The 25,033-nt window shown below is 43.7% G+C and overlaps 1 protein-coding gene, 2 long non-coding RNA genes and 1 pseudogene across 3 annotated transcripts; 2 read left to right on the top strand and 2 right to left on the bottom strand.

The window, feature by feature from the left end:
• Positions 1 to 25,033, bottom strand: part of LOC120662727 — an 85,068-nt pseudogene that overhangs the window by 28,636 nt on the left and 31,399 nt on the right.
• On the bottom strand, positions 1,437 to 4,159 carry LOC120661015 (predicted GPI-anchored protein 58). Its single transcript, XM_039939701.1, has 3 exons — positions 3,940 to 4,159; positions 2,160 to 2,393; positions 1,437 to 1,959 (listed from the first exon to the last, which is right to left on the bottom strand). The coding sequence occupies exons 1-3, from the start codon at positions 4,119 to 4,121 to the stop codon at positions 1,902 to 1,904; spliced, it is 474 nt and encodes a 157-aa protein (XP_039795635.1). The 5' UTR covers positions 4,122 to 4,159; the 3' UTR covers positions 1,437 to 1,901.
• On the top strand, positions 10,397 to 12,048 carry LOC120661017. The gene is made up of 4 exons (XR_005669797.1): positions 10,397 to 10,599; positions 10,684 to 10,766; positions 11,063 to 11,188; positions 11,754 to 12,048. It is a non-coding gene; the product is annotated as an uncharacterized LOC120661017 (long non-coding RNA).
• LOC120661016 lies at positions 15,204 to 17,350 on the top strand. The gene is made up of 5 exons (XR_005669796.1): positions 15,204 to 15,330; positions 15,422 to 15,895; positions 16,022 to 16,474; positions 16,602 to 17,178; positions 17,273 to 17,350. It is a non-coding gene; the product is annotated as an uncharacterized LOC120661016 (long non-coding RNA).

Here is a 25,033-nt window from a genome sequence, read left to right as displayed (position 1 = left end):
TTTTTTAGTTTGAATCTAACTTTTATTTCACTCCCTCCCCCACCTGAAATACTACTCTCTACTTTTCCACGTTCCGCCCTGAAAGAGAATTGTGTGCACGGCCCAACAAGAAAAGGACCCGTGCAGTGCAAAGGGAAACAAAATTAACGTGGACGGTGCGGTGACCCAAAAGAGGAAAGGGAATTAACTCATGCCCAAAGTGGAATGTACAAGGTTAGTTGTCTGATCGTTTGTTAGTTCCTGTGCTGGGGCGCGCGCGCGAATTAGCTAGCCCCATAATGCAGTGCGCTAGCTAGGGGTGGGTGTTCGGGTATTTCGGGAAATTCGGGTTGGGTAATTCGGGTTTTCAAAACTGCTACCCGAACTTCTCCCATAAAAAAGATTACCCGAATTTTCGGGTACCCGAAATATCGGGTTCGGGTTCGGGTTTTCCCGAATTACCCAAATTACTAGTCTCCCTCCTCTTCCTAACAAACATATCCAATAAATTAGGAACAATTCCAATCTAACAAAGGCAAAAAATTTATTCCCACTCATCAAATTTCCACCATATATGAAGAATAATAGTAGATTGTAATGGAATTAGAAACAAATCTAAGAACAAATGATAAGAACACTTCTTGCAATGTTGATGAAATTGGATTTTTACTAGAGATCGGGAAATTCGGGTTTCGAGGACGAATACCCGAATTTAATTCGGATTTCTAGGCTCCATACCCGAAGTTGTGATCGGGTAATTTAGGTTCGGGGTTCGGGTTCGGGAAATTATGCCCACCTCTAGCGCTAGCTCTGCGCTGAGTTACATTCCCTCATGTAATCGTTACAAATCAAGAAGCAAAGAGTTCTCTTATCCCTTTAAGGCCCTCTTCTGAATGTATTGATTCTAGAAACGCTGAATTGACAGAGCGTAGAAATAGAACACGCTAACATCTTGAATCCTATAGATTAAAGAAACACAGGAAAATACAAGAACAGACGTTTGGATGGAGCATATGAAAAACATAGGAATTTGATGAAGAGGGTGATTCAAAAGGAACTTTGGTAGAATATCTCTAAAATCTTTATGCCATCCCTAGGAATCTCATAAGAACTCAGTGGGATTCGTAGGAACTCATCACTTGAAGAAGTCAGAGAAGCACAATATAGTGACTTTGGATGATTTTTGGCCATCTATTCTCGGATGGACAACTCAGACCTGACGCTGCAGTACATGCACTACAGTGTATTTGCAACTTTGAATCAACAGCTACAGTATTTTACCAAGGCGCAAAACGGCCACAAAGTTAGAGGATCCGTCTCCTTATATGACGGAGCAGTGCTCCTGCTACCTTATTAAAAAAAAAAGTTGGATGCACGCCGCATTGCCGCCGGCCAGCTCCTCCTACCAATAATAACTCAGATTCGGTTTCACAAAAAAGTTCTGAAGTCCCAAATACTGTAAACACTAAAAACCATATTTTAATAAGCCCAACAAACTTGAGCACGAATGAATAAGAGCACGCATTTTCTCCTCCAAGCAAAGCTGCCAGTCACAGAGAGTACAACAGATAAAGCCCCAATCAAATAAAAACCAGTACCTTCTCCCCCCAAAAAAAACCTAGTACCATCTAGTCCTAACTCCAAACAGAGTGACAGCCCCTAGTTGTCCTTAACAGAGTTACATGTTTTTAACAGCAGGCATGTGGCATTGTTGCCCAGGCAACCGCAAGTGAACACCATAGAAACAGATATCGGATAAATGCCATGAAAAGAGGGCATGTTTCTTGTGTCCTATGATAATATTCCACTGCTATCTTCAAATCTGGGTTGCATACCATCCTTCGATCATGCCCGCACATCCCTCGGGGCCAGTAGATGTGCCAATCATGAAACCCGTATAGAGATTTGTTTAGTGTTCAATGCTACTCTTTGCGTTTAGCCGCAAACAGTTTGCTTATATCTTCAGTAACGACATTGCTCCTGTGAAGCAATAAACAACGATAAGCATTAGGGAAGCAAAGACATAATATGACTGATTGGCAAATACATTCAAGGCCATATGCTTCCTTGGTTCACTAAAGGCATTCGGCTAGGAAAAGGCTTTTGGGGAATACCTAGACTAGGATTGATCCATACCATAACAGCAAATCAAAGTGAAATAAAAAAGTAATAACCCTGACCTTCCACGGAGCTGTGGTGGTACTAGAGCATTCCCTGCACTGCGGGGCTGTGATTGCATCCTGGGAAATTTATTGCGTGAGTCATGAAAAGCAGATCCATTCGATTCCCTTTTCCTTGATGCACTCTCCCTAGAGGACTGATAAGACGGGGGAGCAAAGAGATCCACAACATCTGGGAGGTCTAGTGACGGTGTCGGCAGGGAGGCATTACTTGAACTAGTGGGCAATACATTCCTGGAGCAAAGAAAAAAAAACAAGTTAAGAATTCTCTGTTACCACATCAAAACCTAGAAAACACTGGGGAGAAGGATTTGTAGTACTGTATTTGCGTTTAGCACATCTGAGAAGTATGCTTCCATAATAATAATTCAGAACTTACAATTCCAGCTGGTAAATAAAATCCAGCAGAAACAAAAGACAAGGCAAGGCACCAAAATGCAGAGTGCAAATTAATAAATATAACAAAGGGAGTAAATTCACATGTGATAAGATAAAGATGAAATACAGAAGGGAAGTGTCTAATTTAGATAACAAACAATGATTGCGATATTTTTGCTCGACCAAACAACACAGCATGCTAATATGGGATATCCAATATCCTAGTCACCCTGTTAGAAAACTTCTTTTTAACAATAGTTTTGGTTGAACTTCAGAGAAACTATGACTCGTGTAAAGGGATGATAACAAGCATATCCTCCATTAGTGGCTTGCTCCCTTCTAATGATGGCCTGGGAACACCGTAATAACAGGAACCCATCACCTCAAAGAAATCAACAGACTTTTTGTGTTATATACTCACAAGTCGGCATTTTAGCCACGAAGTGATTTGTAATGGAATAATAAAGTAGAACGATGTAATCATCATCAAAATTTTGGTACATGTTGAGCATTGACAGACTGGACTAGCATCCACTGCAGTAGCAGAAATGTGAACAAATAGATTGCTCCAGAAGCACATATGATTGCATTGTTCACATATATAATTTTGCCACAAATAAAATGCATTCCACATGAGGTTCATCGCATTCATAAGCCATAAGCAAGCATTCCGAACAAAGCAAGATAGGTATATCATTAGGTATCAGATGGAAGACTGTAAGTCTGTAACTCTAGGTGTGGACCGTGAAGTTCATACTCAGTCTCCACGTGAAGAAAGAATTTACATGTGACTAGAAGGATATGTAAGATCAGAAACCGTTTATGTTTTCAGGGGCTAAGCTTGAAGTGACTCTGACAGAAGAGGTAAGGTGAAGAATGGCATAAACTGAAAAAGCCTTATCATTGTAGTTACACAGCTCAGATAAATTAAATCTGGACTTCTTTGGTATTGGCCTGGAGCTGAAGTTTACAGAATTTGTATCTGGGGACTGGGGAGTGGAGAGACAATGTCATTTTTACCTTGAGTTTAGACAGGCTTTTGAACTGGGTGTACTGATACAGTATCAATTATACAAAACATAAAAGTGACCCTGTTTTTTTTTTAAGTTGCATAGATATCCCACCAGTGATAGGTGTGCCACAATACATGCCAACTATCATTCCAACTCAACCACTATCATTCCAACTGAACCTTCATCAAATTGGGTGCTGTGCTGCTGTGAGCTGTTTGCAAACCCATTTAGGATTTGCTACTTGCGAGTAAGGTAATTCGGTAGCCGGTAGCTTCAGATTTGTTACAGCACACTCAAATCACCCAGACGACCCATTCATTTGATCACAGACCAAGCAACTCCCGTTTCTAGAAGCGAAACCCTAGAGAGACAAGGCAGCAAGGGCTTACTGGCTGGGAGCAAGCGACGGCAGGGTAGGCTGAGGAGCAGGGCCCGCCGACGTCGAAGGCGACGGAGGCCTCGGCTGCGGCCCGATGGATGGGGCGATGGGTGCTGGCGACGGCGCCGCGGCGGCCGGAGGCTCGCCGGCGTCTTCCTCGTCGGAGGAGGCGTCGTAGGCGACCAGCGACATCAGGCCCGGATGCTATGGGTCGTTTGGGTTGGGTTCCCTAAAAAAAAAACTAGAATCGCATTTTTTATGAGACGGAGGGAGTATGTCCCATCACGAAGACTTTTTTTTTAAAGAAAAAGGAAATGTTTCCGTGCTCTGCAACCGCACAAAACCAAGGTTTACAATATTTTCAGCTCAAAGGCTGATAAAAAAAGGAATAGATGTATGCGTATAAAGGGAAAAAAATCAAAAGCAAAGTCTATTGTTGCTTCTCCATCCATTTTGGGCAAAAATATCCAAAGCGACAATTTCCAACGCTTTACTTGCTGAACAGATAGTTTCCCTTAATTCCCCCATCAGGAAGACCTAATTTTGTATTCTTTTTTTCCCTCTTATGGTAATTATAGTGGAAATAACGTGTAACTTGAGTTATTTGAATGTGATAAAGAGACAAGATCCATACGGTAAAACTCTGCTCCATTTCCATTTCCAACATCTTGTAATTCTTCTCACGAGTCCATTTTATCTGCGACCGCGTGAACAAACCATGCTGGATGCAAAAAAGAGAAAGTCATATATGATAGAGACCTTCTCCAAGAGTTTATCAAATTTTATTTGGCAAATCTTGTATTTTGCCAACTTCTAAAAAGATATGTCAAGTAAAATAAAGAACTCATCTCCAATAATTTGGTATAATTCACTTGCCAAATTCAGATATAATTTACATCAGGAACCTGAGAGAGAAATAAAATTATGTTTATACACTTCCACCTCATGAAAACTTACATCAGGAACCCTGAGACAGAAACAAAATTATTTTTATGCCCTTCCACCTCTTCTGATACGAAGGGATGCGCGTGGATATGAGCGCGCGTATATACGCGCGCGGAGGCTTTTTTTTTCCGAACTTGGCATAAATGGCAACTTGGGATAGGGAACTGTTGGAGAAGGTTTTTCCTGTTTTTGCCAAAAAAAATAAGAATGGCAATGTAGGATGAGGATCTCTTGGAGATGCTGAGGTAAACCATAATTGTCAAGCTAGCGAGTGCTATCGCTTTCATATTACTGGGATTAGACCAAAAAGGGTAAAGAAAATAATGACGAATGGAGTGCCAGCAAGGTGGTAGTTCAAAGCAACAGCTTGGAATTAGGATTGCCCTCCCGGGGCCGTTCCAAGTCAGATTCCATGGATGACAAGCAGATCACACCATCACATGAGCCCAAGCACGGGGGGCTGATGTAGTGTTCAAAGTCTGGGGCTACTTGTAAGCTGTAACTTTGGACCAAGAAGCAGATGCTCCGGCAAAAAGTTGTGGATGAACTGAGTGCCTTGCCGCATGCTCTCGTTCTAGAGTTATACCACTTGCATTTTCTCTGTTTTTCCCCTCTTCGTTTTGTCGGTCGCAGGCGCATTTGGTTCAGTGTACGTGAATCATCATTAGAACATTCTGAAGAGGAATTTCTGTGAGGAATCAATCCTGAATGAAGTGTTCTCTGAAAAATGCTCGATCAAGCTCGACATGTGGAGTCGCTGTGAATCACTCCTTGGTCACTCTTAAGCCATGAGGCCAGTTGGAGTTTCCTTAACAGATAAGGTTAGGCCATGAAGCAAGAGGAAGAGATCAGCCGTCGCACGTGCAGCGTTGAACAGTTTGTCAGTTTCTTTCGGTGCTGGCTTTTGATCGATCCCACAGCTCTGTCTGACGGAACATCGCTTTCTGGTGCTGAGTTTTGTTGACCGTTTGTTTTTTCTTGCAGAGATACTATACATGGAGATGGAGATAAGGAGGAGACATGCCTTTGGCGATGCTATTGCTATCATTGTTGGCAAAAGAGTGTCGTTTTTGGCTTCTGATTGGCCTGAAGATCGAACAAGATGCAGGTTCAGCCTGATTTGTGGGGCTGTCAGTTCAGGCTTTTGCTCCCTATGCAATGGATAAAAGAAATTACAGTACTGGAAAATGATTTGTCGAATCTTGTAATGGCGTGTATATGGATCTAAAGTTGTAAATGGACAGTGCGCGGTTTGCAATCAAATTCAGTAAAGATCGTTACACGATCACAATTCAGAGGTGAACGTTACCAATTTACCATCACGATTCAGAGGTGAGAAACCCAACGGACTGGAAAACAAGATCATATCAATCTTTTCAGCAAACAGCATGTGTTCATTGATTCATGCGGCAAAATACAACAGTTACCAAAGGCAAAATCACACGATTAATTGGGGGCATACACAGAAAGTCATCAAATTTATCTGCCTGAAGCAAAGATGTTCCCTATTACAGTCTACAAATCTGTTTAGTAGCAATGCAGTGGGAAGAGGCACGATGGCGCCGGCCGCAGCTGATCTGGCTCCTCTGGTACGGGTGGTGGCGGCGGCTTGCTGGATGCGCGCACAACTCGGCGTCGGACACCGCCGGAGACGGAGGCGGCGGCGTGCTGGGGGTGTACTCCGGCGTGACGGCGCGCCGGCCGCAGCTGGTCTGGCTCCTCTGGTACGGGTGGTGGCGGCGGCGCGCTGGAGACGTGCGCGACTCGGCGTCCGACACCGGCGGAGACGGAGGCGGCGTGCTGGGGGTGTACTCCGGCGTGGCGGGCGTGTAGTACGGCGAAGCAGGACGCTGCGATGGACTCAGCGGCGTGTAATCCGGGGTCGCAGGTGTGTACTCTGGGGTGCCAGGCGTGGTGTAATCCGGCGTGACGGCGCGGCGGCGGCACCAGGGAGGGCTCTCAGGAGTGTACTCCGGCGAAGCAGAACGCCGTGAGGGGCCCAGGGGCGTGTACTCTGGCGTGGCAGGCGTGTACTCCGGTGTCACGGCGCGGCGGCGGCACCAGGGAGGGCTCTCAGGCGTGTAGTCCGGCGTGGCGGGCGTGTACTCCGGGGAGCCGGGCGTGTAATCCGGAGACGTGGGTCGCCGCGACGGCGTCAGGGGCGTGTACTCCGGGGACCCCGACGGGGTCGAGGGCGTGTACTCCGGCGGCGACGCGGCGCGCGACGAGCAGCCGCGAGACGACGGAGGCGACTGGTAGCAGAACCTCCCGGCGCGGCGGCCGTCGACGCCGAAGCTCGCCAGGAATCGGGGCCGGCGCGCCACCACGAAGGGGCCGCCGGACGACGCCGAGGAGCAGCAAGAGGCGGCGGCGGCGGATCTGGACGAGGGGAGCACCATCGCCATCGCCATCGCGCGCGGCGATCCGGGGGGGTCGAGCTCGGGAAACGTGAGGAGAGCAGTTTGCGGCGGCGGCGGCAGCGATCGGTCGATGGTGGAGTGAGGGGGAACCGGAGGTCGCGACTGCGAATTGCAATGGATTGTGGATCCGTGCCTGCCGGCAATATAGCCCGCGGGTCGCGTGGCGAGCAAGCATCGTCGCTGGTCGGTTTCGATTCGAATTCGACTCCATCGCTGGGGCTTCGCTTTGTTCCCGGGTCGGAGTCGGGGATTTTCGGCGCGGCACCTGGCGCGAGTCCGTTTCGCGCCATCCACTGTTCGGATTCAAACGTGCGGGCCCCCTCGGCCGTTCGTTGGCTCGGATTCGGATCAGGTTGCTCAGCGCCACCGACTTGGAATCTGCGGACACGCCACGAACAAGCCGTTAGTTTTGTATATGAACCATCAGGAAGACTGTTTTGTGGACAGAAACACTCTTCAGTTAATCAGTTCATAACTGTCCAGCTGGCTTGAACATGCCCATTGTTCTTTTTTTTTTTCAAACTTCAATAATAAGAGCTCTCTCACCAATCCTAGTGAAACTCTGTTCCATTTCCAACACCCCATGGGGCTTGCGAGTCCATCTTATCGGATTTCATCTCCGTTCGATCATGTGAACAAATTTGGTTATATGAAGGAAACAGAAGTTTCCGATGATAGGGACGTTCCTAAGTGAAGTAAATTTGGACCAAAGCGAGTGTCATCACTTTGGCATCAGTGGCACTATACCAAGTTATCAACTATATTGAAATCTAAAAGAAACAGTAGTGACAAAAAAGGAACTTGGAATTAGGACTGTTCTTCCCGGTTCCTACAACTTGGAATTAGTCAGATTCCCGGTTCCTCCGAGCAAGATTGTTCAAAGTCAAGCTACTTGCAAGCTGTAACTAGGACAATAAGCAGATGCTCTCGTGCTAAGCCTCATAAAGCGGTGAACATTCTAGAGAAGAATCTCTACGACTACAAGGAATCCTGAACCATTCCCTGAACACTCGAGTTCCACACCCTGGAATCTCATTGACTGAACCACTCCTTACTCCTAAGCCGCTACGCCAGTTTGAGTTTCTTCAACCGATAAGGTTAGGCTTAGGCCATGAAGCAAGAGAAGGGATCAGACGTCGCATGTGCAGCATCCGTATTGGTTTTGGTCCATCGACAAATCTTCTTGATCTAACAGCTCATCTCGCCCTCTTTCTGACGAAACATCTTTCTTCGGAGAACGTCTGTCTTTCGGACGAAACATCACTCTCTAGTCTCTACTGCTGAAGTTTGTTAACTGGTTTCTGGCATGGCAGCAATGCCATGTGCAGTGATAAAAATAAAACTGGGCATAACAAAGAATTAAAGAATGCATAGAAGCAATCGGAGTAAATCAATCCCATGGTGAATGAGAACTGTTGGTGCTTCACATCAAATTAATCCAACAAGTTGTCTAGTTTCAAAAACAGTAGTGAAAATAAGTGAACTCTGACCAGCTCAAATTTGGCTTCAGAGTTTCAGAAAGTCACTGGCTAGATAGAGCCTTTTGAGCTTGCTGCGGCTTTGTAAGATGATCAAGTAAATGCACGAGAGGAACAAAACAACAACAGTGTCACCTTTCTTTTTTGAAGTAAGAACAATGTCACCTTTCCTATTCAAGTATGTGAATTATGTGTTGCAATTTGGAATGTTCAGAACAAGACAGAAAGGCAGATTTACATATCGGAAATTCAGTGAACGTCACAATCACAATTCACAGCGTACAGGTCCTACAGGAGCTCGAGATGACATCAAAACTTGAAAAAAAAAAGCTGGTGATTCATGCACATGTGCATTCCCGTTTCTTTGGCGAAATCAGTTGATTATTCCTAGTGAACATAGAAAGGGAAAGGGAACACATTGATCTGACTGAAGCAAGATGTTTGCTAGCTACAGATATCCCTAGTGTTCATGGCCTCATGGGAGAATAAGGCTCGGTGACTCGGTGAGTGCTACGGGGATTGGGTGGGCCGTGGGCCTGAGATGGCCGGATGGGCCGCTTGATCAGCCGCTGACGGCTGCGCCGCGAAAATAACAGGAGATCCTATCCATCTTCGGAAGGCAGGAAGGGGTGGAAACTTCCATTTTTTTGAGATTCGTGCAGACACTACTGTCCGTTGGATCTCCACCACTAACCCTAACCTGACTCCTCCCACCCCCATCCCCACCCGCGCCGCCGCCTCCCTTGCGGGGCCCGCGCCTCCCGCCGTGGCCAGCGCGCCGCTGTTGCCGACCCTGCCGCTCCCTCGCACGGCCATGCGCCGCTGCGGCCCCAGCCACCGGGCTCGCCGGCCATGGCCATGCGCCGCCGCGGCCCCAGCCGCCGGGTGCGCCTCCGGAGCCGGCCGTCACGGGCGCCGGCGAGCCTCCCCTAGCGCGCGTCGCCTTTGGGCCGGCCGCCGGAGCTCGGGAAGAAGGGTCCGGCATTTTTTTTAAAAAATGAAAAAAATAAAAGTGTTGGTCTTGAAAATGTTGACAACATTTCCTAAAGAATGTTGAGGAAAAATGTTGATGAAAAAATGTTGACAACATTTTCAAAAAATATTGATGGAAAAAATGTTGGAACATTTTCGAAAAATGTTGACGAAAAAATGTTGGAATATTTCCAAAAAAATGTTGATGGAAAAATGTTGGAACATTTTCGAAAAATGTTGACGGAAAAAATGTTGGAACATTTCTGAAAAATATTGACAACATTTCTGAAAATGTTGACGAAAAAATGTTGGCAACATTTCTGAAAATGTTGATGTACTCAGAAAAAAATTAAAAAGAAAAAAGTAAAAAAAAGTCATATAAGAGGAAGTAGCTGGGCTTTATAATTTCAACTCTTATCCACCTCGGAGATCCTATCCATCTTTCGGAAGGTGGGATGAGGTTGTAACTTCCACTGTTTGAGATCCGTGCACCATCTGTCTACCATCTGATCCACCAGGTCCCGGTTGCTTAGACTTTTTTCTCCGTTCCGCTCCGTCTTCATCCACTCCTCTTCCCTGCTCGTCGGCTTCGAGAGCCGGGTGTCTCACTTCTCTCCCGTCGCCGGCGCCCACGGGATCTTCTTCGCCGGCGCCCGCAGGATCTTCTTCGCCGGCGCCGGGGACTTTTTCTCCGGCGCCCGCTCGGGGGTCTTCACCGGCACTTTGCGGGTGTTGAACCCCGGGGCCGTGAGGGTCGTAGAGGCCGCGACGTTGAGTGTGTCTTCACTGGCTCGCTCCCATCCATTCGACTAGGAGGGGACTGCTATGGATTTTTGCGGACACTTTGTGCATCAGGTTTTAGGGTTCGATCCGCTGGTGGTTCTTCATTTGGTTCGTTGGGTGGTTTTAGGGTTTTGTTGACCTCGATTTGTCCGGCAGGTTGTTGCGGTAGTTCTATCCTCCATCGAGGGATTCGTGCTCTGACACCACTGAAGTGTCCCTTCTCAGCATCTGTGCATCAGGTTTGCTCTTTTGCCCCAAAACCTACTGTGCTTCTTCCCCTGACATTTTATTAGTACCTTGATAGATGCTGTTGGATTGTTTAAACCAAAATATGTAGGATAATTAGTATGATACTTAATGGATCTATTTTTTAATGAAGTGAAATTTAGTGTATTGCGTGACCAGGCACTAAATGAGTCAATGCAAGTCTTTTCCTCCTCTGCCCCTTCCTTTTTTGCAAGTTTGTTCCTGTGGGCTGTCCTAAACTTGCATCATTTGTTGTCCTCCTTTTTCTGATAGAGCTCTTTTATGACAGTTTGGTAAATCATTGAAAATGCCACCACGTACGAAACAGCTTGCTCGGCGCAAGTCGTTGAGGTCTGCTTCTAAGGAATCCTCTTCTTATGGTCAGATGAGTTTGAAAAAGGCCAAGCAGATTAAGGTTTGTCTTTTTTTTTTCATCAGGCATTGAAATGCACCAGGCAGAAATGCAGTAACAACATTATGTTGCTTGGTGCAAAACAATTAAGTGGGGTTATATGATGGTTCTAGTTTTTTAAAAAATGTAATTATATTATGTAGTTTGTTCATGAAAAGTTGATGTATGTGTATATATTTTATAAAAAGTTGTTGCGAATCTTTTTCATAAAACAATTGTTATTGGTCCAACATTTTTAAGTGAGACTCAACATTTTAGTGAACATCAATATTTTAGTTCAACATAATACTTTCTAACATTTTATTCCAAAGATCCAACATTTTTAGTTAAACTCAACATTTTCAGTGAACCTCAACTTTTTATCCCAACATTAACAGTTGTTTTATGGATGCAATGAATTTATATGGACTTCAACATTGTTCATGATAACTTTTTATCCCAACATCATTTAGAAATCTTTTTTGTTCTTATTGGTCTGCTTGGGATTCTTTTTACACCAGTTAAATAGTTATAGTTTATATGTTTTTATCTCATTCTTGTTTCTTCATTTTTTCAAATTTTTCTACAGCCACCTCCTACACGCAGAGTGGATCTTCAGTTTTCTTCACTCCGTTTTTGGAAAGTTGTTGCTAATCTTGATATTGAGCAGAAGAAAATCATCTCCAAATATGATTTTCAAAATATACTGCCAGTTTCAAGGTTCAAGGTCCCCGATTGTTTCTTGGAATGGCTAATGAGTCACACTTGTCCTTTATCATCTGAAATCATTGTTGGAGGTAATCATATTACCATTACCAAGTCCATGGTGACCAAGGTTCTTGGAATTCCTCAAGGTAGTGAACCTGTTGTTACACAGAGCAAGTGCAAAGAGGTTACTGATGCTGTCATTCGTATCAAGGAGAAGTATGTTGAACGTAAACAATATCCAATTAGCAAGTGTGAGGAATTGATGAAAAATGACCATGATGAAGTCAGCTTCATGATATCATTTATGATGTTACTCATTTCTACTATTCTTGCTCCTGGCAAAGACAACTGTTGTTCAATTAAATACCTTTATTCACTGGTTTATATCTCCAAGATTCAAAGTTATGACTGGGCTGGTATGATTCTAGATAAAGTGATGAGTGAGGTTAAGAGATATCATAACAATGTGAATTCATCTGATCCTCAAAAAAGGAACATGAAATTTTATTACGAAGGGTTCCTCCCGCTTTTAGCTGTAAGTACAATGACACTCTTCTTTTTTTCAGGTTTCCTTTGTTTTTTTTGTTTCTATATCACATTCATTACATAACTTCATTTCTATCTTTGTTTTTTTCTAGATAATATATGTGGATTTCCTTGACCTGCAAGGTCAAGCTCACCAGCTAAATTATGGGGTTCCAAGGATTTGCAATTTCTCTAGTCAGGATTTTATTGTTGTGTCTGAAGCTGATAGGAAACCTAATTCTGAGGATGATTTTGGTGCACTTCAGGTATATTTCTCTATTTTTCTTAATATATATTTTTCATCCCATATAATAGAATGTTGTGACCAGCTCCCAGATTCAAACGTTGTGATCTGTACGTTGAACCACATGCATCTGTCATCATTATCTTTTTATGCAATATATGTTGACTAACAGTAGCACCTATATCCTTGACAACTGAATTGCGAGCATAATCACTAACTGTATGCAACCAACAAAAGAGCTTCCACTCCCATCTTACATTCTGTAAAATAGTAACAATTCCATCTAGTGGTACTAAAAATTTCAATTAATCAACTTAATTTGTATTGCGTTTGTTTTTTTTCTAGATTCGTGATATTTCGAGGACACCTTATGCTATCCTAGATTTTCCTTCTTCCGCTGGTCAATCAGCAGTACCTCATGAAGCAAATACTTCTCACCCCAAATCTTTCAATGTAAGACTTTTATTTACATATTCACATTCTTTTATTTTTCTTTGTCGAAAATGTATCTTCTATTTATTTCTGTTTTCTAATTTGCTTTTTATATTATTTTCTTTATTTAAGGTGCTCGATCCAAAGTCTCAGGCAGTGGTTGGTAGGCTCAGCTTGTATTGGGATACAGAATTCAAAATGAAAACCGATAACTATGTTAGAGAAGTGCAATTGCTGCATGCTAATGTTGTCAACAAGCTTGTCACTGAGTTAGCTGCTTCTCATAACAGTTCGAATAACCATCCTGAAACTAACATTGATTCTATGGACCTTTCCGATCAAAATCTTTGTGAGAAGTTTCATGATGCAGTGAATCTTGAGGTACCTAAGTCTAAGATTGTTACCCCTACGAAATCATCGCGTTCTGTCAGCATCGAGACTGATACCTCAAGTGGTTCTTCTGCTCCTGAACACAATGACACTTCCGCTAGTATAGATGAAAACATAAGTCCAAAACTTGGTATGTATTGTTATTTTATATTTATTTTGACACTTCTGCTTATAAATCCACCGACTCATTTTTTAATACCTTCTATAGATCAACATGATGACAATTCCTTGCCTCATCCCCATTTTGAAAATCAATCTACAAACATTGCACACCCCGCCAATGATGATTCTGGTATTAGTTTCATAATACCGTTTTTTATTTCTTGTTATTCTGCATATGAATGTGCTAGGGTAATTTATGTGTGGTTCTTGCAACAAGTTTTTGTGTTCCACACAAACGTATAAACTTGATGGACCAATTTTTTTTTCCAGATCAGCAGCAGAAAGAACCTTTGCCTGTGTTTCCTGCAACAAGTATTTTTCCTGCAATGGAAGATGATTCTCACGTTAATGTTGCTCTAAAATCATCTCAGGCCCATTTTGATAATCAATATGGAAACGTTGCACATCCCGGCAACGATGATTCTGGTATTAGTTTTATAATATTGTTTTTATGTCTTGTTATTCTGCATATGAATGTACTAGGGGAATTTATGTGTGGTTCTTGTAACAAGTATTTTGTTCCACACAAATGTATAAACTTGATGGATCAAATTTTTTTTCAGATGACCAACAGAAAGATCATTTTCCTGTGTTGCCTGCAGCAAGTCTTTTTCCCGCAATGGAAGATGATTCTCAGGTTAATGTTGCTCAAAAATCATCTCAGATTTTTTCTGCAATGCAACAGGAACAGTCTGTCTCCAATGAAGCAACACAGTAAGCATTCGAACACAAAACTTATGATGCATTTGGTGAAAATTCAAACTCTTGCTTCAAATTGCTGACAGTGCTGAATCTTATGTGTACAGAGCCACACAACAGGGCATACTGAACTTGTAGCACAAGAAGGCAGTGCTCAAGTCTTAAATGTGTGTTTGCTCATGATATTCCTTTTTCGTGCCTTTTATCAATCCTGGCATTTGTTATGACTAGTCATCTTTTTGTTTTCCACTTGCATAACATCGTTCGCTTTTTCGTTTATAATAGCATGGGCCTCAAGACAATGAGCATCGAGTCAATGATCCTAATGTCACGTCTACTACACTTTCAAATATTCCGTGCAATATAATTTCAAAGGAAAATGATACTCAGGTACCTCATCTTGATATTTTTCACCTATCATTCATGTACTATTTCAATCTCTAATTTCTATTAATTTTTTCATCATACACAGGATGTTCTATTTGAATATGGAACTCACAACATTGAAGCACAAACTTTGCCATCATTTGATGGAAGTCTATCTAGAAACTTGACAAAACAACATCCCTCCAATGAAGAATCAGGTATTAGTTTTATTTATTTTTGTGTACCTGTACGTTGTATTGGAGTGTGAGACACATTTAGAAAAAAATATGTCCAATGTTTAAATCCAACAAAGAAGTTAAATTTCAAATAGGGGATTTTGCTAAACACCTGTATCAAATATAACAATGTATGCAATGATCTCCTATCCCTTATCATTTTCAACTTTTACCGCAATATGAACATTAAGCATAGCAGTTCAGCGAACTTAGTTCATACAGTAAATATTAGAACATGTTGCTAACTTCTACAATTTTTTCTTCCCTTTCTAAATCAACAACAGCCTTTGTCTGACTCTGCTTCAAAGGAATATGATACTGATGCTATTGATATTGCAAAATCGACTCATATTTCTCCTGTGATGCAACACAAACAGCACTCACTCCCTCCCCCTGATAACACTGTAAGTATTTTCGACCTCAAATGTACATTGCATTTTGTAAGTTATTAACTATATCTTATGCTCTCTTTAAAAATATTTTTTAATTCATAAGGACCATTCTAAAACAAATGCTGGAGAAGGGATGAGCTACAGTTTCAAAGAGCTTGCAACCATCGATACTATTACTTCCACTGTGCAACAGGATCAATCATTTCCTCGCCAAGCTCAATTGTTTCCTGTAAATGTTATAGCACAACCACCTCTGACAAAAGTTAACAGTGACATCATTGATCAAGAAACTGATACATCATTTGCTGAAAATCCACTTGCGAACTCTACAAATCAGCTCTCTCCAAATCATGACGACGGTTTTTATGAGTTTAATCTCTTTTATTACTGAATTCCTTTTTTATGGCTCAGCTTTTTCCACTATTTGACTTAGTTTTTGTGTTTTTAGATGCGAACAAAATTGAGAAAGGTGGTCTCCCACAAACTCCCTTGATACATTCTGTCTCTGAAATCAATGTAGAATCTGGCATTCTAATTGCCATCAATTCTGGAGATCATAGCCCCGTGAACTCCCAAGGTTAGTTCTCCTATTTTTTTTCATTGAATTGATTTTTTTTTCTTTTGAGTGATATCTATCTTGGTAGTATTTATCAACCTTTTTCAATGATTCACTCTAAAAACAGAGTTCATATTGAAATTGTAGGTACAGAAACAATGAGTTTGAAGAGACGAAAGAAGCGAAATGCTCTAAACGTGGATGAAAATTGTGTATCATCAGCAGATGTTCCATCACAAGTTGAAGTCTTTTATTTCACTTTACAACAAAATCCAGCTCCAAAGAGACGTAGATCATCCAAAACAAAACTGTTTGTCTCTTATCAACCTCCTTTTAAATCTTTCACATTTCATTCCATCAACCTCTTTTGAACTGTTATTCCCATGTGTCTAATTTTTATCTTTTCCATGCAGCCCTCGTTTTATTCAATTAGATGGCGTTTATCTTTCTTATGATCAGTTTTATGAATCTTTCAAGCCTAGAGGTGAGGTTTTTGATGTAACCATGGCTGCTTATTCACATGTGTTCAATAGCCAGCAAACAAAACCCCCATCAGATGTCTTGTTTCGCAAAAAGATCGTCTTCTCTCCTTTCATCACGGTAATCATCTTGTTTCTATTACTTTGTTACAATGTTGGATTTCAATTATATTTTCAATATTTTGTTTTCTCTTTCCAAAAAATAATATTTTTGTTTTCTAATCTGTCCATTCTGATTTTTTAATCAGAGAAAGTTGCTTTTAAGGAATGATCTATTTCAACCTCGATCCATCCTAAAAGAGCTTAGGAGTTTTCAGGAGTCAGTCAAGTTTTCAAATGCAGATCTGGTATGTTCAACTTATTGTTGTTTCCAAGTTTTCAGGATTCTATTTTTTATTTTTGTGTAACCTTTATAATTTACCTGTATCACTCATTTCCATGTTCAACCCTCTATTTTTTCCAGCTGTTTTTTCCTATCGTGATAGGTGAACATTGGGTGCTTCTGTGCATTAACATTCTCTACAAAAATATCAACTTCTTTGATTCTGCTGACATTACTACGGATAAAGACAAGTGTGACTTAATTGATACTTTGGTATAATTTTTTCATATCTTTTTTTCAACTGTTAAAGTCTTGTTATACTAATATATTCTTTCTTACTTTTTAGTACATTCTTTTCATGCGCACATTATACTTCTGAATCTGTCATTTTCATTTTATCAGGTTTCCAACTTTTCTAAATCATGTGTCGAAGCTGGCATTTTTAGCAGCCCTTTACAACATGGGGAGCAAATTGTGCTGGATTATCCAAAGCAAAGCAACACGTAATACATCAAAATTTATTGATCATATTTTTCAATTTTAATTTTTTTTTCTAAAACTATTTATAATGAGTATATTGTTCTCTAACAAATACAGAAAAGATTGTGGAATTTATGTCATGTCTTATATCGAGAATTGGAATGGAAAGCACATGAAGAATTTCGGACAGGCGTGTACTTTTCTAATTCAATTTTTTCAAATATATACGCCTTGTTCTGTTAGTTACTATTATTAATTCTTATACTAACAAAATGTTGTTTTCTTTTGTTTCTCACAGGAATATGTTGACAATCAACGCAAGAATGTTGCATACAATTTAGCGACATCATCCTTGAACAAAAGTTGAGAGTCAGAAAATTCTGAATGGGATGACGAAGACGACAAAGAAGAGAAAGCCTTGATTACATTAGTGCACGCCTTACGTCGTGCACGGCTTCCCAGTTCTCTTATTCCTGATGGGATGACGAAGTTGGCGACATGGACACTTACGTCGTGCACGGCTTCCCAGTCCTCTTACCCCTGATGTACTAGAACTCTATTTGGATGTATTATATGCGTGTGGTAGTATCGAGAACATGATTGTTGATATTATATACATAATGTAAACTCTTTTATCAACACTGTTGACATAAACTCCAGGGCCTCTAAATCCCCCCTTCAGTGATGCATTTCATTGCTGTCATATTTTATAGTTCATTATATTTTGCTATTCGAACACATGGCACAACTTTTTTCTTTAAATCGGATTTTATACACTGGCCAACATTTTTGTTGACATTTAATTTAAGCTCAACATTTTAGTGAAACTCAACATTTATATGGAACCTCAACATTTTAGTCCAACATTTTTAAGTGACACTCAACATTTTAATGAACATCAACATTTTAGTTTAATATAATACTTTCCAACATTTTTTCCAAAACATGCAACATTTTTAGCAAACATTTTCACTTGCCCAACACTTTAGTGAACATCAACATATTGTCGCTTAACATTTTTATAAAAAATATCCAACCTGAATGTAGTGAACATCAACACTTTAGTGAACATCAACATTTTACATCAACATATTATCGCTCAACATTTTATAAAAAAATATCAAACATTTCAGTCTAACAATTCCAACTGAAAACTCAATATTTTAGTGAACATCAACAATTTAGTTCAATATAATACTTTCCAACATTTTAGTGGAACCTCAACATTTTCTATTGCCCAATATTTTTATCCATTTTGGTAACCTCAATATTTTAAGTGCATCTAAGTGAAGCTCAACATTTTTGTACATCATTTTTATGGTTAGCATAACATTTTAGTTCAACATACTACAACCCAACATTTTATCCGAAAGGTCCAATATTTTTATTGAACCTCAACATTTAAGATATTTTTGGCCAACATTTTTATCCAAACTATCCAACATTTTATGGGAATATCAACATTTTTTTGAAACTCAACATTTTTAGGGAACCTCAATCTTTTTTTCTACTGGCCAACATTTTGTTAAAAAAATATCCAACATTTTAAGTGAACTTCAACAATTTTGTGAAACTCAACATTTCAGTTCAACTTCTTTAATTGAAACTCAACATTTTAGTGATCATCAACATTTTAGTTCAACATAATACTTTCCAACATTTTTTATTAAAACTCTATATTTTCAATGAACCTCAACCTTTTTAGCCCAACATTTTAATATATAATTGTGCAACATTTTAATTATCAACATTAAAGTGAACCTCAACATTTTAAGAGGACTTCAACATTTTTTTTTGAAGATCAACATTTTAGTTCAACATTTTAAGTGAAGATCAACATTATATTGCAATATTTCCAACTAAAACTCAACATTTTTTTGAACATCAATAATTTAGTTCAACATAATTCTTTCCAACATTTTTAATTAAACTCAACATTTTAACCCAACATTTTAACATATTCTTGTCCAAGATTTTGATGGAACTTCATCATTTTCTTACTTCTCAACTTTTTTAAGTAACTATTAGCATTCCAGCGAATGCTAATATGCTTCTGGAAGAACAAGCATCGATACATGTCTCGCTCAATCAAGGTCGGTACAGGTTTTTAATGCTGCCATATGGTTCTGGTCAGCATGGTGTAATAGATCGTGCCTTTTTTTTGTTTTAGGCTGCGTGGGCAGAAAGACTATGCAGTACACGCTGCCTCGGGACCTGTGGCATTTGTATCGATTTTCACATGATTAATTGTGGTTCCAAAGCTACAAGGCGAGAGGCAACGTTACCGCAAAAAAAGGAAACTGCCCTTATTCAAATTATCCAACATATTATGAGAATCTCAACATTTTTTTGAAACTCATCATTTTAAGTGAACTTCAACAATTTTGTGAAGCTTAACATTTCAGTCCAACCTTTTTAAGTGAAGCTCAATATTTTAGTGATCATCAATATTTTAGTTCAACATAATACTTTCCAATATTTTTTTGGAAATATCCCTTATTGATTAAAGGAAACAGCCCTTATTGATTAGGCGGTTGTGACCGCGGCCTAGTTGCTTTTATCTTTAAGACGCCTCTTCATCATTTTTTAAGAATAGCACATCATTTTAGTGGACATCAACATTTTAGTTCAACATACTACTTTCCAATATTTTATCCGAATGGTCCAATTTTTTTATTGAACCTCAACATTTAAGATATATTTGCCAAACATTTTTATCCAAATTATCCAACATTTTATGGGAATCTTTACAGTTTTTTGAAACTCAACATTTCGAGGGAACCTCAAACTTTTTTTTATATTGGCCAACATTTTATTAAAAATATAACCAACATTTTTTAGTGACATCAACATTTTAGTTCAACATAATACTTTCCAACATTTTATTCCCAAATATCCAACATTTTCAATTAAAACTCAATATTTTCAGTTAACCTCATCCTTTTTAGGCCAACATTTTAATATATAATTGCCCAACATTTTTATTTCCAACATTAAAGTGAACCTCCACATTTTTAAGAGGACCTCAACATTTTTGTGAAGATCAACATTTTTAAATGAACATCATCATTTTATTGTGAGGGCTATCGTCGTCCGTCACGTACACAGAGCTTTGGGGACGGGAAGAATAAGCATCGATTCATGTCTTGTTCAATCAACGGTTTACATCTCTTTTCAATGCTGCCATCTGCTTCTGGTCAGCGTGGCATAATTGCTTGTGGAAAGACTCGGCAGTACACGCTGCCTTGGGACCTGTGGATGTTTTATCGATTTTCGCATGCTGAATTGTGAACGAAGCTATACTATACAAGGCGAGATCCAACGTTACCGGGGGGGGGGGGGGGAGGAAACTGCCCTTATTGATTAGGCGGTTGTTGGCCTCCGGCCAGTTCCTTTTTATTCTGAAGACGCCTGTCCATCACTGGTGTCCCTTGGCATTCCTGGTTGCGGCGCTTGGTATTCTTTAAATACCCGATAAGCCATTTCTCGCCGCGGCCAAACCCAGATGCAGTTGCTACTCTTCACTGCTTCTTGCCGCGGCCGCTTCCTCCCACTGTTTCCCTCTAACCGCCTTCTCCACGCCACCAACTCTCCGTCCTCGTTACCCTACCACCGGCGCCAGGGCGGTGCGTCGGCGTCCGTGCGCTCCCCATGGTGAGGGGTGCGCGAACAGAAGACCTGCGGGCGGAGCTCAACCGTAGGCGCGCGGGTGAGGACGCTCGCATCTCCGTGGAAAGGACGCGAGAATGCCACCTCAACATCGAGGGCCGCAACCTCAACGCCGACTTGGACATAGCGGTACCCAAGCCTCCGGTGAACGCCCGGATACAGGCGGGCACCCCGGTGGCTGGGGTGGGCTGCGCTGCACTGGCGGATCACCTCCGCGCGGTGGCATGGTCGTCCAAGTTCCGCCCACACCTATAGGAGAAGTACGACGGTACCACTAATCCGTCGGAATTCCTGCAGGTGTACATTAGCGCCATCACAGCGGCTGGTGGTAACGACGCCATCATGGCGAGCTACTTTCATGTAGCCTTGACTGGGCCAGCCTGGACTTGGCTCATGAACCTCACACCTGGGACGATTCAGTCCTGGGAGGAGCTCTGTGCGAGGTTCACTGCGAACTTCACCAGTGCGTACTAGCAGCATGGTGTGGAGGCTCACCTCCACGCCGTGAGGCAGAAACCGGAGAGACGCTCCGGGCATTCATCTCGCGCTTCACCAAGGTACGGGGTACCATTCCTCGTATCTCTGACGCATCTATTATCACTGCTTTCCGCCACGGGGTATGTGATGAGAAGATGCTCGAGAAACTGGCGACGCACGAGGTGGAAAGCGTTACCACGCTTTTCTCCCTGGCTGACAAGTGTGCCAGGCCGTTGAGGGCCGCGCATGGCACTCAGCCCCCCAAGACGGAGACGCCAAGGCTGATGGCTCCAGGGCTACCGCCCAGGGTGGTGGCAAGAAAAAGAAGAACAAGAACCGGAGTCGCGGGGAGCCACATCCCGGCGGTCCAGTCGCTGTAGTAGCGGCACCAGCTGCAGCGGCAACGGCTGGGGGCCAGAATGCGCATGGCAAATGCCCGCGCCCGCAGGGTGGCAGTGGAGGTTCATGCCCAGTGCATCCCACTGCTCGCCACTGCGCCGCTGACTGCCGCGAGATCCAGAAACTCGCGAAGAGGGTCATTGGGCAGCGTGAGCAGTCCTCCAAGGACGGCTCACCCCCTCCTCGCCAGCGGTATGGCAAGGAGAAAGCCTCCGATAGTGGGACCGCTACCGGGGAGAAGGAGCTGGGGTACCAATCCCCCGCGCGGGAGCTGAAGGGCGTTTACAGCCACGACAACTCTGACTCCGACAACAAGGAGCGCCGCAAGAAGCTGTACGTAATATACGGCGGAAGCTGGGAGCTTGTCTACCGGCAGGATGTGAAGACCTTTCGCCGAGAGGTCCTTTCGGTGAAGCCGGGGGTCCCGAAGGCAGCGCCGCACCACAGGTGGATGAACACCACCATCTCCTTCGGGCCATCTGACTGCCCGAAGAACATGGCCGGGGCTGATGTACTACCTCTAGTCACCACCCCTGTCATAGCCAACATCAGGTTCTATCACGTGCTGATAGACGGTGGGGCCGGCCTCAACGTCATCAGCTAGGCAGCGTTCAAGCAGCTGCAGATCCCGGAGTCCAAGCTGACTCCCTCTCGCCCATTCTCTGGAGTGGGCCCACATTCGGTGTTCCCTCTGGGGAGCATCACTCTGCCGGTCACATTCGGGACCGAGGAGAACTTCCGCACAGAGAGCGTCCAGTTCGATGTTGTGGAGGTGAACCTCCCGTTTAATGCAATCATTGGCCGGCCGGCACTCTACCGCTTCATGGCCATTGCCCATTATAGGTATTTGGTCCTGAAGATGCCTTCCCCTGCCGGTGTCCTCACCGTGCGGGGTGACCACACTGTTGCCGTCGCTGCAGTTGAGAAACTGCATGCTCTGGCGGCAGGGGCTACACGTTCCGAGGAGGACCCATCCACCTCGCAAGCCAGGGCGCCCGCAAAGGCACCAAAGGTTCATCCGTCCGATCCGGATAATGTTCCCGTGAAGACCGTGCAGATCGGAGCGGACTCCTCCAGGACCACCCACATCGCAAGAAACCTGGAGGAGAAATAGGAAGAAGCGCTCATCACTTTCCTTCGGGCAAATGTGGACGTGTTCGCCTGGGATCTACCCTGACGCCATGCCGGTACGCTAGAAGCCTCGGAAGCAGTCTGTGGAGCGGTAGAACTTCATCCGTGAAGAAGTCCGCAAGCTGCTACACGCTGGCTTCATCGAGGACGTCTACCACCCCGAGTGGTTGGCCAACCCGGTCGTCGTCCCAAAGGCCAACGGGAAGCTTTGGATGTGCATCGACTACACCAGCCTCAATAAGGCATGTCCTAGAGACCCCTATCCTCTTACACGTATCGATCAGATCGTGGACTCCACCTCCGGGTACGACCTTTTGTCTTTCCTAGATGCATACTCTGCTTTCCACTAGATTCAGATGTCTAGAGAGGATAGGAAACATACTACTTTTGTAACAGTGGATGGACTTTATTGCTATATTGTCATGCCATATGGTCTGCGGAATGCCTTACCCACATTTGTACGAGTTATGAACAAAATCTTCTGTAATCTAATTAGAGATATTGTTGAGGTGTATGTTGATGACATTGTGGTCAAGACTAAGATAGGGTCAACACTAGTTGAGGACCTGTCCCTCGTCTTCGACTGACTGCGCGCCACGCGCACTAAGCTGAATCCCGAGAAGTGCAATTTCGGCGTCTCGGCAGGGAAGCTGTTGGGTTTCCTGGTCTCACATCGAGGCAAACCCAGCCAAGATCAAGGCGATCGAGGCGATGAGGCCTCCTGGCCGCATCAAGGACGTCCAGAAGCTTACTGGATCTCTGGCCGCTCTTAGCCGCTTCATTTCGAGGCTGGCTGAGAGGACCCTCCCCTTCTTCAAGCTATTAAGGAGGTCCGGTCCATTCTCTTGGACTAAAGAGGCTGAATAAGCCTTCCAGGAGCTGAAGCAGCACCTCACCTCACTGCCAGTATTGGTGACTCCAGAGCCAGGTGAGACGTTGTTTTTGTATCTTGCTGCATCTGTATTGGCGGTCAGCATGGTGCTAGTCGCCGAGAGGACGGAGCAAGCTCTCCAGGGGGACACCAGGGTCTCCCCGGCCAAGGATGGTGAGCCAGACCCCGGACATGGGGGTCCGGCAGCCACTCCTCTGTCTGAAGGTCCGGACCCCGGACAAGGGGGTCCGGAGGAGCCTCGTTCCAGTGGGAACCCAGAATCGCTGGGGGCCCAAGGACCTGACGTGATGGATAAGGGCGAGTCGGACCCGGTGGCCAGGGTCCGGACCATCCAGAATCCAGTCTACTATGTCAGTGAAGTCCTCCATGAGGCAAAGGCCAGACATCTTGAGACGCATAAGCTTATCTATGCCATACTTATTGCATCCAGGAAACTGCGCCACTACTTTCAGGCACACAGAGTTGTCGTAGTGACATCTTACCCGCTAAGAGCGATCCTGCACAACTCCAACGCCACGGGCAACATCGCCAAGTGGGCAGCAGATTTGGCTGAGTTCCAGCTGGACTTCCAGCCCCGCCATGCAGTCAAAAGCTAGATTCTGGCTGATTTCATAGCAGAATGGACTCCTTCCCCAAACAATTCTGGGGGTCCGGACCTCAACGCCGGACCCCCAGAGCCGAAAGTTAGGACACCAGTCTTCATCGAGCCCCACTGGACACTCTTCTTCGACGGGCCCGTCTGCAAGCAGTGGGCTGGAGCTGGTGTGGTCCTCATCGACCCAAACGGAGATCAACTGAAGTACATGGTGCACCTTGAGTTCAAGGCCACCAACAACATGGCAGAGTATGAAGCTTTGATCTTTGGCCTGACACAAGCCCTAACTCTGGGGGTCCGGCAGCTTCCGGTGAAGGGAGATTCTCAGCTAATCATCAAGCAGGTCCGAGGGGATTGCAGCTACAACAATCCCCAGCTCGCGGCATACCTCATCCACGTGAGGAAGTTCAAGAAGGACTTCGACGCCTTGGAACTGCAACATGTTCCCCGCGAACTCAACTCAGCAGCAGATGATCTCTCTGCGAGAGCATCTACCTGGGCATCCGTGCCCAAGGGCGTCTTCGAAAGACGGTTGCTGAGACCTACCGCCCAGCCTGCCGAACTGGGTGAAGGGGATCAAGCTAGCACCTCGAAGCTAGCGGTCCCGGTGGCATTCCACCTGTGGTGCCCGCCCTGGGTTGTGTGCTCTGTTGAGGATCCTGGAGACCTCATAGAGCCACTCCCACCTGCTCAGGGAGCTCCCGATGCATGGATC

Source organism: Panicum virgatum, chromosome 2N, assembly GCF_016808335.1.
Source record: "Panicum virgatum strain AP13 chromosome 2N, P.virgatum_v5, whole genome shotgun sequence".
NCBI lineage: Eukaryota > Viridiplantae > Streptophyta > Magnoliopsida > Poales > Poaceae > Panicum > Panicum virgatum.
The sequence above is the reverse complement of the archived record's forward strand: the minus strand, read 5'-3'. Positions and strand labels throughout refer to the sequence as shown.

What these genes read in the sequence shown, in the direction of transcription:
- LOC120661015 (XM_039939701.1), bottom strand. Translation starts at nt 4,121, where the DNA reads ATGTCGCTGGTCGCCTACGACGCCTCCTCCGACGAGGAAGACGCCGGC. An exon ending in CCGTCGCTTGCTCCCAGCCA is followed by an intron (nt 2,394 to 3,939) that starts GTAAGCCCTTGC and finishes TCTTTGCTCCAG; the next exon opens with GAATGTATTGCCCACTAGTT. An exon ending in CCACCACAGCTCCGTGGAAG is followed by an intron (nt 1,960 to 2,159) that starts GTCAGGGTTATT and finishes ATTGCTTCACAG; the next exon opens with GAGCAATGTCGTTACTGAAG.